Source organism: Xyrauchen texanus, chromosome 15 (genome assembly GCF_025860055.1).
Source record: "Xyrauchen texanus isolate HMW12.3.18 chromosome 15, RBS_HiC_50CHRs, whole genome shotgun sequence".
Taxonomy (NCBI): Eukaryota; Metazoa; Chordata; class Actinopteri; order Cypriniformes; family Catostomidae; genus Xyrauchen; species Xyrauchen texanus.
Window position 1 is genome coordinate 37,553,425 of NC_068290.1, and position 21,152 is coordinate 37,574,576.

Here is a 21,152-nt window from a genome sequence, read left to right on the forward strand (position 1 = left end):
ACAATTTGCAAGAGCTCACCAAAATTGGACAGTTGAAGACTGGAAAAATGTTGCCTGGTCTGATGAGTCTCGATTTCTGTTGAGACATTCCAATGGTAGAGTCAGAATTTGGCGTGAACAGAATGAGAACATGGATCCATCATGCCTTGTTACCACTGTGCAGGCTGGTGGTGGTGGTGTAATGGTGTGGGGGATGTTTTCTTGGCACACTTTAGGCCCCTTAGTGCCAATTGGGCATCGTTTAAATGCCACGGCCTACCTGAGCATTGTTTCTGACCATGTCCATCCCTTTATGGCCACCATGTACCCATCCTCTGATGGCTACTTCCAGCAGGATAATGCACCATGTCACAAAGCTCGAATCATTTCAAATTGGTTTCTTGAACATGACAATGAGTTCACTGTACTAAAATGGCCCCCACAGTCACCAGATCTCAACCCAATAGAGCATCTGTGGGATGTGGTGGAACGGGAGCTTCGTGCCCTGGATGTGCATCCCACAAATCTCCATCAACTGCAAGATGCTATCTTATCAATATGGGCCAACATTTCTAAAGAATGCTTTCAGCACCTTGTTGAATCAATGCCACGTAGAATTAAGGCAGTTCTGAAGGCAAAGGGGGTCAAACACAGTATTAGTATGGTGTTCCTAATAATCCTTTAGGTGAGTGTATATGTGACGATTTCAATTTTTTTAGTAGTATTTGGTTGATATGTAGTATGCATGAATATTTTTCAAAAAAAAAATTTATTTACATTTATGTTTGACTTTTTATTAATTATTGTTCAAATGTTACATCTAGTTGATAGTAAATTGATACATTTTCAACCTTTTATCTCATGCAGTCACTTTCTTTGACATAATTCCTGATATGTAAAACAATTTAAGGTGCTATATGAATACACTTATTATAATTTTATTCAGCACTGTATTTACTGTAGAGTCAATAATTTTTTTACAGATTAACTGAGCGAGTCATTTCAAAATTGATTCAAAAGGGGTGATTCACACACTTTTGCTTTGTGAGTCTTTCAGACAGATTCATAAAAAGAACTGAGTCAATTGGTCATGCTGTATATTCTCATCACATTCTATTCTGACTGCAAACTCACAACTTCTTTGGCCATGACTCTGTAGATTATGTAGTGACACTGGAAACACTGGCCAATGCAACTGGTTCTGAATAAGACCCAGTTCTTGATTCACAACTCAAACGAGTGTTGAGAAATCAACGGTGTTGACATCTGACCTGGTCTGTAAGGAAGGATGGTTTGTATGTTCCATCTGTGCTGGTGTTGCCACTCCCTCGGAGCGATTTCATGTGAGTTACAGCCATGCGCAAGATGGTCAGCTTGTCTGGTTTCCGTGCCAATGCGCTGCAGGTGGGTACCATGTCTGAGAGCTCTGTGATGTAAGCCGTCATCTTATTTCTTCGTCTCCGCTCGATCTCGCTGTGATTCTCCCTGGGGTCAGGAGGTCAGAGCAGGAGAAATGGGCGGATGGACAAAATGGAATTGTGGGAGGCAAACAAACACAGCAGGAACAGAGAAAAGGCAAAGAGAAAGCAGAACGAGAAAGATGTATGAAGCAGTAAAAAAAGGCTGTTTCAATGTGCTCCTAAAATGAAAAGACATAAGCTCATCATCTTTCAATGACAAACAAATGGAGGTGAACGATCTCATGAGAGCTGAAAGAAACAGGCTGCGAAAAGAAGAGAGGGGAGGAGAGAATGGTGCTCAAAAGAAAACACTTAAAGTGCAAGATAGTGATTTGAGCTTGCAGCAGTAGGTGATCTCTTGATCAGTTGGTAAATTCAACAAACCTGCCTGTTAAAATGAATGTTCTGGGTATAATGCAAGTTATAGGTGCACTCTGTAATATTTGTGTGTATGCTGCACTGACAGCTAGTGCGTGATGCAGCATAAGTCTCAACATGATGACACTCGTGAATGTTGGCTCAGCACCAGATGTAGAATAAAGCAGCTTTTTCTCGAAGACTGATATGACTCACATTGAGTCTTCATCTCATATGTGTGCAATTCATTTTAAACATACTTTTTAAAAATGCAACTATATAATGGTCAACTGATATATCGGCCCATGTTTTGAGTCAATGATAAAGTGACCTCTTGACGCAAGAGGAAAAGGACATAAGGCAATTTTGCTGTACAAATCAAGCCTAGATGAAACTAGTGATATTTTTCAACCCAAGTAATGCACATATAATTACTAAAGAATCAGGCCAAGTCTTAACTATCACCAAATCGCAGAATGAGTCCATGTGCTTTTCATGTGGAGTTCAAAGCGGCGCTGGCGCCATGATGCGAAACATGAAGCCGGCTTCGCGATTGCTGTAGCAAAGCAGATAGTCAGTCTACCAGCAGATTAATATTGTGGCGATGAGAGTTCAGCATTATATTGGCCAGAAATCAGCATTAGCCATTAAAAAAATTAAAAAAATAAACATATGGTTCAATCACTACTACTATTTCTTTTTTGTGTAAAAGTTTACACTTATATTACATTTACATTTAATAAAAAATTACTGAGTGCACCTTTAAGCTCGATAAACACGATTATGTTGATTACCAAAGCAATAATTGAATTCTAACAACCCTCAGTTTTTTAGACTTTGTAGTCGTTCTCTTGCATCTTTGCAAATAACATGTGGACTGGATTTATCAGGTATAAATAATCATGACAGGAGTTGTAAAACTGGATATAATTTGGCACAGACAAGGTTAGTAAGAAATTTGATCACACTAGCCTCAAGTTAACATGTATAATGTTTCAGTCTCATGGCTTTACTTTTGAAACTGTGTATGAAATTATTTCAGTGGTAATCAACATCGTGCCACAAATGCTGTTAATAGAGCCCACCTTGTATTGAACCCGGAATATTCCTTTAAAGGTGATGTGTGTAATTTCTGTACTCTTAAAATAATTGATCCCATTCCAGTTTAATATGAGGTGACAACTATATGCAAGCTATATTTAGGTTGATTTCCCAGTGGCACTTTCAACATACAGCAAAATCTTCATTTGAGCACTTCAACACAGAAACACTGACCAAATTGCATCTGTTTGGGGTGGGACTACCTGTTTAACCAAACAATAGAGGATGGGGAATTTTTCTTTTTTTTTTTGCAATGCCATTTGGTGCTAGTGGAGCAGAAAGTACACACTTCAACTTTAGTGCTCATAGAGACAACAGCACTTCTTCAAAATGCCAGTGAACAGTGAACAAGAGTCCCTGTAGACAGGTGAGATTGTATAGGTCTGTTGGCAGGGGTTTTAACAAGGGACTTCATCTGCTAACACAGATTCTTGCAAACTTCTTGTAAACTATTCCAAGGAACATATTCATTTACTCTAATCACTCAGCATTCTTATTTGGACAAATCAATACCTGGCAAATCTCTCTTTGTCATTTGCCCCGCCTGAGTCATCATCACACCTGTGGAAAAGCCAGAACAAAAAGAAAGATTTTTAATCATAATCTTAAGACATAAACATCATTCCAGTTCAAATGTGTGTCAAACACTTGAATCACAGTTCACGACTAACCTGAACAATTTGCTTCCCTCATCATCCTCGAAGTCTGAGCTGGAAGAAAGGGCGATAATAAACAGAAGGAGGGAAAACCATATTAGTCAGTAACTGTGTATATTGCACAACTGCAAAGACCACATTCAAACATTCTCGCATTTCGCCACCCATTCGACAGATAAACAGTCAGAGGAGAACAAACAGACTATTGAAGAAAATGAACTACAGACATTCTTAAAAGCTCACTATTGTTGCCCAAAACCAAAATGTAATTCCTGGAAATTAGTTTCTGGAAATCCACTGTTAGCAGAACCATGTGCAGCTCTACAAAACCCATGTCTGAACGAGATCCATTTTGACAACACAGGATGCATGTAGTTGAACCAAAAATGTAAATTCTGTCATTTACTCATCTTTAAAGCTGAAGTATGTCATTTCTGTGACACTAGCCAATCTAGCCACCGACTAGCCAAAATGAAACAATGTTCCCGAAACAGTTTTCCGTGTACGGTCTTCGTCTGCTGTTGTTCAAACAGTCAGATAGTCCCGCCCCCAACTCCCACCAATGGTTGAGTAATGTTGTTGGGTGGGGTCTAAGGGGTCTCTCAAAACAAACACAGGAATTCTTACAGAGACACAGTGTTTGCTGACTCAGTTGTCTGCTAGAGGTAGACCGATATATTGGATTTATAGATTAATCGGTGCCGATAGTTACTTTTTGGAACTATCGCTTATCGGAAAAAATCTATGTCGATAGTTGCCGATAGTTTTGTCATCATTTTGTCATTTAAAAATTAAGAGTCCCCAGTGTGTTTCGGGCTTGTTTATACTTAATAGTCCTGCATTATGTGCCTTTTTTCTGGTTATTATTGGGATTTTGGTTGAACAAAAAAATGCATCTGGGATTTTAGTCATTTTGGACTTTTTTGTTTTTGCCCGCCATAGTAAAGAAGGAATCACTTATTTTTTGACGTTCTATATACCGATTTTTAAAACCATCGGCCGATAAACCTTAGTTATCGGTATTAGCAAAATCCACTATAGGGCGACCTCTAGTCTCTGCATATTAAACATAGAAAAAAGAAAGTATTTTAACACTGAAAAAGTTACATATTTCAGCTTTAAGTTGTTCTAAACCTATGTGACTTATGTGGAAAGAGAAGATAGCACAGAAGGCAGAATGTTTATGCTGCTATTTTACATACAATGAAAGTGAAACAATTTAACACTCCAAAAATAAAAAAAATAAAATAAAAGTATTCCATTCATTTTGTGGAGAATAATTTAAGTCTTCTGAACTCATACAATAGTTTTACTTAATAAAAATCTTCCCTTTCTCAATGTTTTAAATATGTTTTTAAATACTTATATGAAGCACATATATTTGTATTACAACTAATCGTCATAATCACAAAAGCCCTAAAACAGGCATTAAATTGCCATAATTACAAATATTATTTTGATAATTAATCGTCAGCCAAATTGAATAATCGTGCAAGCCCTTTCGACATCCACTTTTGTATGGGACAATAACAGCTAGGACATGGAGCTAAATCACTCCTTTTGTGTTCCACGAACATGAGGTTAAGTAAATGATGACTTGATCAACTGAACATGAGCAGAAGTATTCCAGCACTAATTTACTAACAATCAGCTCTTTTAAATTTAGAGATGGCTCAGCATCCATAAGCAGTACTTACTTGGCTTGTCGCTTGTTGTTGGCCTTTGGCACCACAGCAGTACTGTTAGAAAGAGATCCAGTTAATGTGTCCATGGCTAGTGAAGAGGACTCAGGCATATCTACAAGACAAACCAAATACACAGTATGTGAGCTCCACAATCTACTGATAGTCTTGTCAATGGACAGTTTTAAAACTATTACTTGTCCGATTAAAAAAAAATTACTTGTCTGGAGGAAAAAAAAAAAAGGACATTTAAGTTACATGCTCAAGTAACATGTCATGGTTTATGTTGTACATTTTTCTAAAATTGTGACCGATGCCCAAACTAATAGTGTACCTATGCAATCAACTCAATTATCTGCGACAGAAATGTAAACTGCACTGGGTTCAGGAGGAGGATATTGTCATATGATGATGGTTGTTTGATTATTATAAAATGTCACACTAGACGGCAGCTGATATATTATCTTACATTTATACTTACAAGCCCGGCATTTTAATTCAAATACACTTTTTTCTCCTCTGTTTAAATTCACTTAAGACATCACTCTCTGTGTTTACATGAATAACTCACCAAGACAATTTTGAAATGTATTTGACCGCTCAGGCACGCATTAGCATTTTCTCACACACACACACACACACACACACACACACACACACACATGCATGCATGTTCAGCACACACATATATGCCATCTGCCAATCAAACAGGCCGCAGCCGTTACTAGATCGCTAGCGAATTCTAAAATTACGTGCTCTGGATTATTTTCAACAGCAGAATAAGAATATGAACATTCTAATAAGTGACAGGATAGGCCTAGGATATCAAAAATATAGCTTAAAATTATTGACATTTTAAGCAGTCTACTTGTCTGGTCAGGTAAGTAAAATTGTCTTTCACTTGCCGCTTCAAATTTGGTAATTAATGGGAAACACTGTACAAGGTACGAAATTAACACAGTGGCTAGTCAATGCCCAATTTTCCCAGCCAATTTTAGATTTCATATATTTTGGTTTTCAGCCCAAATTTTTTTTATTTTTTTGTATGTGGATTTTCTCCCCAATTTGGAATGCCCAATTCCCAATGCACTCAAAGTCCTCATGGTGGCATAGTGACTTGCATCAATCCGGGTGGTGGTGGACGAATTTCAGTTGCCTCCATGACTGAGACCGTCAATCTGCGCATCTTATCGCATAGATTGTTGAGCGCATTTCCACGGAGACCCAGAACATGGAGGCTCACACCATCCTACGCAGCATCCATGAACAACTCACCACGGGCCCCACCGAGAGCGAGAACCACATTATATAGACCATGAGGATGTTAACACAATGTGACTAACCACCCTAGCAACTGGGCCAATTGGTTGTTTAGGAGGCCTGACTGGAATCACTCAGCACGCCCTGGGTTCGAGCTTGTGATTCCAGGTGTGGTAGACAGCATCTTACTTGCATCTAACTTGGGCATAAATTTGAACAGAAACAGTTACTTTAAAATACGTAAAGAGAAACACTAGCATTGAGAAAAAGCATTGTTTACATTGAAAATGAAAGTCCACATCCCCAGAAGTGAAGTGATCGCTTTCTTGGCCATTAGTGAGAGAACTTTCCAGAACTCTGGCATTTTGTGTAATGACTTTTATTGGCAAGCTCCAATTTGACATTAAAGGTCTTTGCCCACCAGATGTGACGCAATGAAGTGAATTGAAAACGAATCACACGGGGCTACTTTTCACAATTCATCCCCTTGTTTTCTGTAGATGGAATGACGTTTAAACTATGTAACCTACATTTTGGCCTTCAGACACTTGTTTCCCAGCAAGACATAATGCAATCATGTGGTGACTTACAGTTATGTTATTGTTCTTGGCAAATACCTTTAACAAATACTTTAACAAAAGTTCAGCCAAAAATGACATTTCTGTTTTCAGTTCTCACCTTCAAGCCAATATGAATTTCTCCCTTCTAAGGAACACAAAATGAGATGTTTGGCAGAATGTTACCCACCATTCACTATATCTTAATCTTTTTTCCATTCACTAAAAGTGGACTCTCGCTTTAAGGGTTTGTCAGTTCTTACCAGTTACATTACAAATGGCCATTTAGTGTTAAAAAAATGCACTGAAAATGTTAACTGATGAATTCCAGTGAGAAAATATGTATATTGAATATTGAAAACAGATAATATGTATTAAAGAAAATACCAGCATACATCAGATGGAGCTAGATGGAGATGAGAGAAGTAAAAGCGTATTTACTTGTGCAGATTCTGGGATTACAATTTGATTCAGAAGACAAGATTATTGATTATTAATTTGAGGTGTTTATCTAAATGGATTAGTTTACTAATTGCTTCATAGGAATCCATTACTATTCAAAATGTTTATTGCAGCAAAAAATTGTGTTTGGTGTGTAAATGCCTAAAAGAAACATAAAAGAACCATTTAAGTAGTCTCTTGATGCCATACAATAAGGTGACCATACGTCCTCTTTTTCAGACCTTAAAGCATCCAGCAGGAATTTCTCAATTTGAAAAAATGTCAGTGATTTGGCTTTAGTTGCATTTAATGTGCATCTGATCACATACATCATTGTGTGTGTGTGTGTGTGCACATATTTGCATTGCTTTAACCCATCTTTGTAAGTCCCGCCTTCTTACACACCAATTGGTCGATTATAAGAGGCTTGCAGCAATTATTGGCCAAATTCCTGTCTGCAAATCTCTCCGCAAACGTGCTAAGCGCTGTTGTGTTCGGCATCAAAAAGTTGCTTGACAGTCACAGCAAGTGACAGCTGAGAGGAAACAATCCCCAAACGAAAGTGCAAATTTACAGAAGATTTGCACCAAAAATTCCCATGCTTTCATCCAGGTCAAGATCTGTGGGAAGCAGAAAGTATGACATGTAAAGCTGGCACTTATGTATCAGATGTTAATAAAGCTGCAAGTGATTTAGAAGCACACATTAGTTCAGCGAAGCATAAAGGGTCAGCAAAAGGTGAAAGTTCATCATACCTTTGCGACCAGGTAAAACTGTTATCACATTGCTTTGTTTTCCATGGCCATTAAAAATAATAGTAATAGTAAATGAAGGTACACTCATGGCATCAAATATGTTATTTTAATACACGGACATACAAAACATTTTGGAAATGTTTATCTGTATATATGTGTATGTTATGCTAAGTGTATTTTTCACTGTATTAAAGTTTGCATTCATAGTAACACCGTTTTGAACCCTATTATTACAATAATATTTAAAATGAATGAATTAGGGATGTGCCAGTGTGGCCGACATATCAACAACTGACTACGAGATTAGTGTGGCAGACAACTAACATTAATATTTTTAGTGTTGTTGGTTTTAATGGGAGACGCAATTCTCAAATTAATTGAGACTCAATTTCAAGGAGTGTTTTTACATGATGATAACTTGCTGTTTAACAGTGAATAACAGTTCAGTAAAACCCTCTGCAAGAGCTTTCATTTGTTTAATGCTTTAGGTTTAGTCTTTTTACTCAATATGCTGCTGTTACAGCAATCAAAGCACCGCATCAACAATTAGATATAGACCGATATATATCGGTTTTACTGATTAATCAGTGCCAGTAGTTCCTTTTTGGAACTATCGATTATCAGCAAAGATCTTTGACGATCAATAAACCTCATTTGGTGATGAATATACTTATTCTGCATATGTACAGTATATACAAAACATAAAAAGCTTCATTTGGTAAATACTTACATATAGAGCATGGTAACGGAGCCAAGTCCCTGGTGTATTTGGGGCTTGTTTATAGTTAAATGTCCAGCGTTATGCACCAAATATGCAAATATTTCTGGTTATAATTAGGATTTTGATTGCACAATAAACTGCTTTTGGGATTTTATTCATTTTGGACTCTTGTAGCCTCAACAGACCTTTACACACACTGTGATGATTCGTTTCCGTTAGCAGCGTAAAACATTTTGGAATGCCCAATTTACTTAAGTAGGTCCTCATGGTGCCGCGGTTACTCACCTAAATCCAGGTGGCAGAGGACAAGTCTCATTTGCCTCCACTTCTGAGACCGTCAATCCACGCATCTTTTCATATGGCTCACAACATGTGGAGGCTCATGCTAAACTCCACGCTCCACGAACAACTTACCATGCGCCCCATTGAGAGCGAGAACCACTTAATCATGACCATGAGGAGGTTAGCCCATGTGTCTCTACCCTCCCTAGCAACCGGGCTAATTTGGTTGCTTAGGAGACCTGGCTGGAGTCACTCAGCACACCCTGGATTCGAACTCGTGACACCAAAGGTGGTAGTCAGCGCCAATACTACTTTTTTTATGCTATATATTTTTTAAATATTGAGTGTAAATTTATAACATTATGCTTATTGTTATATTACCCTGGAATTAGTTTAAAAAAAAACTCATTACCACAGCTGCGAGGGGGTTTCATTTACAGCTGATGAGAGGGTGAAATTACATTTAGCATCTTCTCCCACTTTACTGTCTTAATCTACCGCTACCTATTTTTTCCTCTATAGTAAGTAATTCAAACATAATAGTGGGTTTATTCTTTTGGTCTTGGAGCAAATGGGTATGTGAAAATTATTTTTTGTGTTCTCCCATTCACCGCTGACAAAGTTTACCCTGCAAACGTTTACTTCTGCATTCCAAAACCCTGAGTGTAAAAAAGGTCTATGGCAAGACTAAGAAATATATCTTAAGTATATATACAGTGAGGAAAATAAGTATTTGAACACCCTGCTATTTTGCAAGTTCTCCCACTTAGAAATCATGGAGGGGTCTGAAATTGTCATCGTAGGTGCATGTCCACTGTGAGAGACATAATCTAAAAAAAAAAAATCCAGAAATCACAATGTATGATTTTTTAACTATTTATTTGTATGATACAGCTGCAAATAAGTATTTGAACACCTGAGAAAATCAATGTTAATATTTGGTACAGTTGCCTTTGTTTGCAATTACAGAGGTCAAACGTTTCCTGTAGTTTTTCACCAGGTTTGCACACACTGCAGGAGGGATTTTGGCCCACTCCTCCACACAGATCTTCTCTAGATCAGTCAGGTTTCTGGGCTGTCGCTGAGAAACACGGAGTTTGAGCTCCCTCCAAAGATTCTCTATTGGGTTTAGGTCTGGAGACTGGCTAGGCCACGCCAGAACCTTGATATGCTTCTTACAGAGCCACTCCTTGGTTATCCTGGCTGTGTGCTTCGGGTCATTGTCATGTTGGAAGACCAAGCCTCGACCCATCTTCAATGCTCTAAATGAGGGAAGGAGGTTGTTCCCCAAAATCTCGCAATACATGGGCCCGGTCATCCTCTCCTTAATACAGTGCAGTCGCCCTGTCCCATGTGCAGAAAAACACCCCCAAAGCATGACGCTACCACCCCCATGCTTCACAGTAGGGATGGTGTTCTTGGGATGGTACTCATGATTCTTCTTCCTCCAAACACGGTTAGTGGAATTATGACCAAAAAGTTCTATTTTGGTCTCATCTGACCACATGACTTTCTCCCATGACTCCTCTGGATCATCCAAATGGTCATTGGCAAACTTAAGACGGGCCTTGACATGTGCTGGTTTAAGCAGGGGAACCTTCCGTGCCATGCATGATTTCAAACCATGACGTCTTAGTGTATTACCAACAGTAACCTTGGAAACGGTGGTCCCAGCTCTTTTCAGGTCATTGACCAGCTCCTCCAGTGTAGTTCTGGGCTGATTTCTCACCTTTCTTAGGATCATTTGAGACCCCAAGAGGTGAGATCTTGCATGGAGCCCCAGTCCGAGGGAGATTGACAGTCATGTTTAGCTTCTTCCATTTTCTAATGATTGCTCCAACAGTGGACCTTTTATCACCAAGCTGCTTGGCAATTTCCCCGTAGCCCTTTCCAGCCTTGTGGAGGTGTACAATTTTGTCTCTAGTGTCTTTGGACAGCTCTTTGGTCTTGGCCATGTTAGTAGTTGGATTCTTACTGATTTTATGGGGTGGACAGGTGTCTTTATGCAGCTAACGACCTCAAACAGGTGCATCTAATTTAGGATAATAAATGGAGTGGAGGTGGACATTTTAAAGGCAGACTAACAGGTCTTTGAGGGTCAGAATTCTAGCTGATAGATAGGTGTTCAAATACTTATTTGCAGCTGTATCATACAAATAAATAGTTAAAAAATCCTATATTGTGATTTCTGGATTTTTTTTTTTAGATTATGTCTCTCACAGTGGACATGCACCTACGATGACAATTTCAGACCCCTCCATGATTTCTAAGTGGGAGAACTTGCAAAATAGCAGGGTGTTCAAATACTTATTTTCCTCACTGTATATATATATATATATATATATATATATATATATATATATATATATATGTATATATATGTATATATATGTATATATATGTATATATATAATTATTATAACTATTCAATTAAGTTTTAATGATTATTATGGGAGGAGTATGTCACAACACACAATGCATCACACCCTGCTGCTTATGGGGCTGCATATCTGCAGACCGCTCGGAGTGCTCACATTGACCCCTGTCCACTGTCTAAAGCACTTACAATGGGCACGTGCACATCGAAACTGGATATTGGAGCAGTGGAAGAAGGCCGTCTTGTCCAATAAGCCCCTTTATTTTTTACATTACATGGACGGCTGTGTATGTGTGCACCGTTTAACTGGTGACGAGATAGCACCAAGATGCATTGTGGGAAGTCGCTGGTGGGGGGAGTGTGATGCGCTGGACAATGTTCTGCTGGTAAACCATGGGTCCGGCCATTCATGTAGATGTCAATTTGACATGTGCCAACTACCTAAACATTGTTGCAGACCAGGTACACCCCTTCATGGCATTGGTGTTCCCTGATAGCAGTGGCCTATTTCAGCAGGATAATGCACCCTGCCATACTGCAGACATTGTTTGGGAATGGTTTGAGGAACATGATGAAGATTTCAAGGTGTTGCCCTGGCCTCCAAATTCCCCAGATCTCAATCCAATTGAGCACCTGTGGGATGTGCCGATCTGCTGCTAATGTCTTGGTGCCAGATACCACAGGACACCTTCAGGGGTCTTGTTGGGTCGGCGCTGTGTTGCCGGCACGCGGAGGACCAACAGCATATTAAGCAAGTGGACATAATGTTTTGGCTCATCAGTGTACACCAGTGAACACATGATAGCATCACATCTTGCTGGGAAACAAGTGACTGAAGAGAATGGCCATAATTACTCTACATTAAAAAAATATTCCCTCTGAATAAAACTAAAAGCAAGCAGTCTATTTTAAAATAATCATTTTTGGATTTTTAACATATATAGGGCATCATGTATAAATGAGAGCATTTTTAACACATGATAATCCCATAATATTATTATTATTATCATATGGGTACATTTGCAACATGCACATAGGCACTAAAAAGTAGACAAGCACAGAAGAGAAACTTCTTGTTCAAGCACCAATTCTGAGGTTGTCCTGAATTATTAGGACTGCATGCCCATTGCTCTGTACGGTAACGTATACAGTCACAAATATTTGGAATTATAATGTCAAAATACAGTGAACCTGAGAGTTACCATCACAATGCATGTAAAACCACAAACTGCTCCTTGGAAATATACCGAACTATACTCAGAGCAGCTCCTGAGATGGTCGGAGGTCATTTGAGTGTTCATCTTCAAATTTTCAACACTATTCTTGCAAACTGCTTCCAGACGACTGGCCGAGAAGAGTGAAAACTCTTCATATGCGCCATGTGTTTGTCTGTTTTTCCAAATAACTCGCGTTTGTTCAAAGGCAAGTCAATGTGTCTAAAGAAATTTTTTGTCATATATGTCACTCAGAGAGGTCTTACAGGTCGCCCGCTACAGTGACAGACAGATGACCACAATTACCCTCAGCAGCACTAAATGATCCCACATTTGACATGTGTCGGATGCTAATCTCATACCCTCTTGTGCTATATAGAATTTCTGCAATAGCTTACATCTGCCCATGGGACACACTGCTCTCCAAGTAAGATTAAAAGTTTGGTGCAGTAAAACATTATCTTTGGTGCAACCTGCTCAAGAGGCCCCATTCACTTCCATTATAAATGCCAAGTGAAAAATGATCAAGTCGCAATTATTATTATTATTATAATTATTATGTGGATGAGGATTAGCACCTCTAAATCTAAGGCCATGGTTCTCAGCAGGAAACCAATGGAATGCGTACTCCAGGTAGGGAAGGAGGTATTGCCCCAAGTGAAGGAGTTAAAGTACCTCGGGGTCTTGTTCACGAGTGAGGGGACAATGGAGCGGGAGGTTGGCCGGAGAATTGGTGCAGCGGGGGCGGTATTGCACTCGCTCTATCGCACCGTTGTCACGAAAAGAGAGCTGAGCCGGAAGGCAAAGCGCTAGATCTACCGGTCAATTTTTGTTCCTACCCTCACCTATGGTCATGAAGGCTGGGTCATGACCGAAAGAACTAGGTTGGGCTTCCTCAGAAGGGTGGCGGGCTTCACCCTTAGAGATAGGGTGAGGAGCTCAGTCATCCGTGAGGAGCTCAGAGTAGAGCCGCTGCTCCTTTGGATCGAAAGGAGTCAGTTGAGGTGGTTTGGGCATCTGGTAAGGATGCCCCCTGGCCGCCTCCCTAGGGAAGTGTTTCAGGCACGTCCAGCTGGGAGGAGGCCTCGGTGAAGACCCAGTATTAGGTGGAGAGATTACATCTCCACACTGGCCTGGGAACACCTCAGCGTCCCCCAGTCAGAGCTGGTTAATGTGGCTCGGGATAGGGAAGTTTGGGGTCCCCTGCTGGAGCAGCTGCCCCCGTGACCCGACTTCGGATAAGCGGTTGAAGATGGATGGATAGATGGATTATTATGTGTGTGGTAATCAATATTATGCCACAATGTGGACTGAGCTTGACTTAACTATTGAACCTGGAATATTCAACATTATAGCTTAAACGTCCAAACACATTTGGGCCACTTTTGTAAAACAGATCAATAAGGCAATAAGAGCCTTCATAAGCAAAACTTTAAAGGGAACCTCTTAAGACATAATATATTGCATAGCAAAACATAAGACAGATCCAAGTAACCATTTAATTTCTGTAGTTCGTCCAAAACAGGTGATCACATGCAAATGTGTTGTCTTGGGCCTCTGTGACTGACAGCTCAACCACAAACTGCTACAAGTGTCAGATCAAACTGTCACAGAGCCCGAGGCTCTTTACTATTGAAGAAAAAAACAGCCCTTATTTGCACAAAACACAAACCAACCATTACAAATGTGTCCAGTTTTGATTACAAGCTTGTGTTATTCGAACAGTTGAGCTAACAGCAGCTCAGGCTAACTAGACCAACTGTTAATAATAGACAAAACCACCACGAATTAAACAGTATAACAGTGTGGATTATTCGATATTCATACGATACCTGAATTAGTTGATGTCATATCCGACAGGTAAAAGTGTTAGATCAACAAAACAACTTTCACAGCTGCCCAGAGCCAAATCTCCCTGACCCTAGTGTTTGTTTGCTCTTGCACTGCTCTTTAATTCTCTTCAAGTCTCCTAAAAGTACTTAAAACCGAATGTCATGACTTTAAAACGAGAGTCATTTCCGCCGCCGTCCTGGACGAAGAGGTCTGCAGATGTTTAATGGTTGTTTTTCGTTGACTTTTTTTTCCCAATTTAAAACCCTCCTCTGATCCAAGATGGCGCCTGTAGTTTCCAGTAAGCAGCAGAAGCGCGTCAGAGCAGGAAACTAGAGACGCCGCACGGGCGAGCCCCGCCACTCTACATTCAGATCCATTATCAGCCTTACTGCACGACATGAACACTAGAGGGCGCTCAGAGTCATCTGTGGATTAATCGAGCCTTCTAATGTTCATTTCTGACTTGATACATGTATATTTTATTTTGTTATCATTGCTGGCATCCTGAATACTATAAGCTACAATGGTAAATTATTTTCTCTGTCACAGAAGAGGAAAATTGCTGTGTTCAAACAGCAGCGGTTAAAATATATGGCATACAGAATATGCAATGTACAGAAAATACAATACAAATATTCAACATACAGAATACACTAGACTTAGTAATAAACTCTGAAACGTACAAGCTTTAATAGAAATGTCCTTGTTTTATAAATATTCATTGTAAGAGGCCTGGGTAGCTCAGCGAGTATTGATGCTGACTACCTCCCCTGGAGTCATGAGTTTGAATCCAGGGCATGCTGAGTGACTCCAGCCAGGTCTCCTAAGCAGCCAAATTGGCCCGGTTGCTAGGGAGGGTAGAGTCACCTGGGGTAACCTCCTCATGGTCGCTATATTGTGGTTCGCTCTCTGTGGGGCAAATGGCAAGTTGCGCATGGATGCCGCGGAGAATAGCGTGAAGCATCCACACGCACTACGTCGCCACAGTTATGCACTCAACAAGCTACGTGATAAAATACACAGAATAACAGTCTCACGAGGCAACTGAGAATTGTCTTCTGCCACCCGGATTGAGGCAAGTCATTACACCACCACGAGGACTATGTTCAGACTGTAGGCAAAATAATTTTTTTCTCAAATCAGATCTTTTCAGGCAGACTGTCCGCACTATAAATTGCAATTGATCAAATCAGATTTGCGCGTTCATACGTATCCAACCTATCTGCATGGGTTGCTTTGGTAATGATGACATAGGCGGCGTACCCACATGATGATGCTTTCAAAACAGATGTGGGAAAAATGGAGGTGCATCATCTCGCTCTCCAAATAACCGCCCTGTCCAGTCACTGTGCAGAACTCCTCTGTTGCACAAGAAAAACTCAGCGACAGAGGAGTCTGGTAAATAATGTGATGTTCCGTGCTGCAGTCACCAATTTTTGACATTATCGTTGTGTGTAGTGTTAAGAGTGACGCAAACACCTTTTGAAATCCGAATTGAGCAGCCAGAGTTTTGAAACCACCTCCTGATGTGGTTTGAATCAGATTTGGAAAAATCTGATTTCATGTGTTTTTTTTGCTATCCTATCAAAATAAAATCTGATTTTGAGTGGCAGTCTGAACAAGGCAATAGAGTGCATTGGAAATTGGGCATACCAAAATGGGGAGGAAAAAAAATAAAAAATTATTCAATGAATATATTAATTGAATAATTGTGTATTTTAAATATAATGTGATACTGGTCCATTATATGTGACGTTTTTCGAGTGTTGAACTTAATATCCGGAAATTACAAACATGCAACCAATTGGAGCCGTTCCTGTTGGTCACGTGACTCAACGCGGAAGCCACTGTCGAGTGGCATTCTTCCCTGCATTGAAAACGCCTTTGCTGTAAACTTAGTCAACTGTGAATAATATGATTCTTGAGAATCCCTTGGTTTAGTGAATGACCCATAACAATCTAATTGAGTACATCCACCCATCCATAGACAGCGCTTACAAGTTAAATATACGTTTTTATTAGATATAAATAAAATATTTATATAGGGATATAAAAATATAATAAAAATTAAAAGTAAAAAAAAAATTAAATTATATATATATATATATATATATGTATGTATGTATGTATGTATGTATGTATGTATGTATGTGTGTACAAATCTGTTACATACATAATACAGTAAGATACCTGAATACGTAAGAAATGAATGAGTAAGGGAATGTATGGCAGAAGAGATAAATATAAATGTATCTTGGCTACAGAAAGCAAATGTTTCCAGCATTATTACACGAGAAATAAGATACAGTATATTTAAAGGTGCAATTAATAATGTTTTCCCTAATTTTATAAATTGTACTCCTAAAGAAATTAATTGTAATTTTGAAACAAATGATTAAAACCATGAGCACTTACATGAGATAAAGACTCATATCAGTCATATCAGTAACCTTATAAAAGCTGTTTGAATCAACATGAAGAGGGTCTCCTTCTTTGTGGCGGCCATATTAGGATCACATGACCAGCCAAATCCTTCTCGCTTAATATCAGTAACTGGCTGTAATAATGAATCTCTACAAATATATTTAAAGTTATAACATATAAAATGTAATAACTTGCTCCAACAAAAATTTAAAAAACACATCAGGTGTGACTCCCATTCAGTATTTTATTGTTAACATTCTCCATAATAATATCATCATCATAGTAAAACACAGGCAAATACAAAACAAAGATAACACTGTGTCTGACTTGAAAAATGGGAGGAATGATGAAATCAAAGATGGAAGAAGAAATACAATGGGAAAGGAGTGATTATTTTAGAGAAAGCTTAATACAGCTACTCAGGAAATAAAAGATCATGACAAAAAGACACGTGGTAATTAAAGGTTTTCAAATACCCCTGACCCACCGAACGATATAGATCCACAGCATTTGTAAGAAAAAAGCTGAAACCCCTGGAAACACTAGTCTAGCCCCAGAACTGGAAACAGTGTATTAACAAGAACAGCTTGAATTCACTGTTAAAAAAAAAGGTCAAGATGTGATAAAACAGGCTTTTGGTGAGAATAATGAAGGATAGTGTCATAACACCAATTTCAGGAAGAAAAAGAGAATATATGTGTTGGTTCACCACAGCAGCAGTAACTGAATTTTTTAGATTATTGATGGCCAAAATGCCACTGTTGGGCCCTTGACCCTATCTGCTCCATGGGATGCCATATCGTGGCTGACCTTGCACTCTGACCCCCAGCTTAACTGAATATGTGAAAAAAAAAAATACATTTCTAAGCATCTATTCTAATATTACTCTAGCCAGATCATAATTACCAGATGGCAATTTGTTGAAATGTAAAGATAATTTCATGATCTAGCTTGTTATGTTTTAAACATTTCATGATTCCTCACACAATAAGTCTTGTGAAAAACCAGCATTGACATTCATGTGAACCCATGGGTAAACAAAAGCTCACTGCATTTCTGATTACCACAGAGAATAAATAACATCCTGAAATATCTAAACCATCTAGTTCAAACACCACATCCCACAAGTTTACACAACCATTCTATCTTTGGCTTGTGCCTTTAAAATGTTCAGAAACTGAATAAATGAAATCTATGTAAAAACGAACATGCTTCAACTGGCCAATAAGTATTTACACAGTGTTAGGAACTCTGGTGTAGATTTAGGCCACGCCCACACTCATACATTTTTGTTTGAAAACGTATTACTTTCACACTAGAATGGCATTTTCCTCCACAGAAAACAGGGAGTTTGGACTGCACACTCTGGAAAAGAATGACGTTTAATTTTGAGTTTTCAAACTTTAATGGATTAGTGTGGACATGGCATTACTCTTGGTTTAAAATCAAATGGATACTAGGAATCGCTTGCAACATACTCTGCGCATATGTGTGAACGCTACTAGCTAAGCAAGCTCGACTGCACGCAAAAGTGTCAGTATGCAATTTATTGTGCAATGCAAGTATGCGATGGATTCTCTGTGTTGACACAAGGGGCACTATAATAGCGTTAGAGTATACTGTCTTTTTCTATGGTCAGTTTCATCTGTTATGGTGGAGCAACAGTTTGAAAGGTATCTTGTCAAACAAGTTGATTAAATCAGAGACTATTTAGCAGAGATGGGCAGCGCTTGGTGATCTTGTTGGTCCTGAGGCTTACACGTGAAGAAGTACAATTTATGATTCCAAGTGTTGTCATAATTTACTGATGATTTGAAATATGTCCTTTGATCGTAATCTTGATCTTGGAGATTTCAGTCTTTCCCCATTCAAGTAGATAGGAGCTGCACTGTCATGACTGGAAATAGCCTCCCGAGAGCATTCCAAACATGGCCAACAGTGGACTGACTTGCCTGAAAAAATTAACACTTGGTATTCAGATGTACCACAATTTTGGCTGAAAAAAAATAATTCTACAGTGTAAAATAAAAAACATGTAAATGCAGATTCATACGCCTTGGAAAATATGAAGTGGCTTCTCAGTTTTTTTAAATAAAAAAAACAATGAAACAAAGGATTAATAAAGCAAAGAAAGTCACGTATTGACCAAAATCCCAATAGAGGCAACATTAATCCGTTTCTCCCCCAGAGAGAGGAAAGACTTCAGAGGTTCACAATTTTGACCTATGTGTCAGACTGTTATATTATGTGGCATGTGCGTGTTTTTTCTCTAGTGTACACAGCAATTTTTTGCTCATGAAAACTGGAATCTGTTTCTTCCCCGCTCTTCTTTCATGTTCAGCTTGATGAGAGGAAATATCACTTTGGGTTTCGCTCATTCTTTTTTTTACTTTCTCCTCTTTAAATGTTCTTTTAAGCTCCTCTCTTCTCAGGAAATCACTCTGTTTTAGAGTGATTGTTGTTATATGCTGTGTGACCATTCTGAATTGCTCCATTTTTCTTTATTTCTCCATTTTTCATCTCATCATCCTCCTCTGCAGACTCATCCGTCTCCTCTTTATCAGACCTTTCGTCCTCTACTGACGACTATTGAGAAAGAACGACAGAGCATTGAGTTTAAGAAACACAGGAGAGAATCGTCATTCAGAAATATTCACAAAGACAAAAAGGAAAATTATAGAAAGAGAGAGAAATACATAATACATAACACAGAATCAAAACATACACAGAAAAACTGTTATCCCATTTAGAGCTGTTCTGTCACAACATTTGTAGGCCGGAAGGAAGTTTGAAATGGGTTTTTAGAATAGCAGTTTCTGATTTATTTGTAAAAATGGGCTCTGTAAACAGAGGCTGATCTCCTGAAAATGATGTGAATATGGCGATATTTTTGCCCCTTCAAGTATCCTAGCAGTTCCAAAGTGAAATATCCACTGAAAGGTGCTAAAAGCTAATTATATTTTCTCCCAAATGGATTCGATTTTTAAGGCCAATGTTCTATCAAGTTTTAAATCAACAAAACCTACATCCCAAACCTAAACCTTACCGATAGTGTCATAAAGAGAACGCAAATGCTGAAGCAACCACATCTTTCTGTTGTGCTTTTGTGGTGCTGGACACTTTCGGCTCACTCTTGTCCACTTGCATGTTTTGTAGGATTTATACCTTGGTTTGCATCGCAAGTACACCAGCTGAGCTACCACACATTTTGATTGCACCTAAACAAGCCTTTAAATGTAGTTGTATATGTAATGCAAACATTAAATTGAGTTGAGTTGTAAACAAAGGTTCAGGAGGAGCTTTCAAGCTAGTCCCGTCAATCATAATGCAAGCACATTTTAGCAGCTGCTTGCCCTCACTCCTTTGATGATTCTTCTCCACCATCTCATCTTTCTATTAGACCAGTGTGGCAGGGTGGAGGGCGGGGCCGGGTCGTGATCCTACACACCCGGTCCCGTATTAGGCTAATCAAGCCTCTGAGGTATAAAGGTGGACTGCAGAGGCTCGTGCGGGAGAGAGAGATCGTTTACAGACATGTCTGTCATGTGTGTGTTTATGTTGTCTTTTAAGTTTACTATTAAAATATGATTTACATCGTCTAGCTGGTTCTCGCCTCCTCCTTTCCATTGTTCCCTTTACACTGGTGCCGAAACCCGGGAAGGAGGAGGGATACGCCGTAGTAGACTTCTCGCCACTACCGTCCACCCCAACGGAGCAGCCACGGCCATCTGCCGGGGGACGAGGAGCCCAGTCACCTGAAAAAAGACGATGGCCGGCGAACGCGAGGGGAGAAGGGGCTCCTAGCCGACCGCCTGGAGCGGTCAAGGCCGCTGCCAGGGGCGCAGGAGTGGCCTACCGGCCGCTGAAACACAGCGGGATGTAAGACCGCCGACCGCGAGCGGGGAGGGGCTCACTGGCGACCGCCTGGAGGTGGAGAACCGCTGCCAGGGGTGAGGGAGACCCCTTCTGTTCCCCGAGAACGCGGCGGGGCGTTCCGTCCACCAGGGGCTGGAGGACTGCCCCAGATCCGCCCGGAGAGCCGCGGCTGTGGTC

General features: G+C 39.6%; 2 protein-coding genes across 4 annotated transcripts in view; both read right to left on the reverse strand.

Moving 5' to 3' along the window:
• Window positions 1–14,948, reverse strand: part of LOC127655526 (aryl hydrocarbon receptor nuclear translocator-like) — a 34,335-nt gene extending 19,387 nt beyond the window's left edge. For all 3 annotated transcript variants that reach the window (XM_052143407.1, XM_052143406.1, XM_052143405.1), the window contains exons 1-5: window positions 14,675–14,948; window positions 5,251–5,350; window positions 3,569–3,607; window positions 3,411–3,458; window positions 1,251–1,464 (exon numbers count right to left, since the gene is read on the reverse strand). In XM_052143407.1, the coding sequence (XP_051999367.1) occupies window positions 1,251–1,464; window positions 3,411–3,458; window positions 3,569–3,607; window positions 5,251–5,350; window positions 14,675–14,693 (420 nt within the window). In that variant the 5' untranslated portion in view covers window positions 14,694–14,948. The remainder of the gene's footprint in view (window positions 1–1,250; window positions 1,465–3,410; window positions 3,459–3,568; window positions 3,608–5,250; window positions 5,351–14,674) is intronic.
• A 2,386-nt stretch (window positions 14,949–17,334) lies between these two features.
• LOC127655528 (ceramide synthase 2-like) overlaps window positions 17,335–21,152 on the reverse strand; it is a 28,966-nt gene continuing 25,148 nt past the window's right edge. Inside the window, exon 11 of the mRNA XM_052143412.1 lies at window positions 17,335–19,685. Within this exon, the coding sequence (XP_051999372.1) occupies window positions 19,536–19,685 (150 nt within the window). The 3' untranslated portion in view covers window positions 17,335–19,535. The remainder of the gene's footprint in view (window positions 19,686–21,152) is intronic.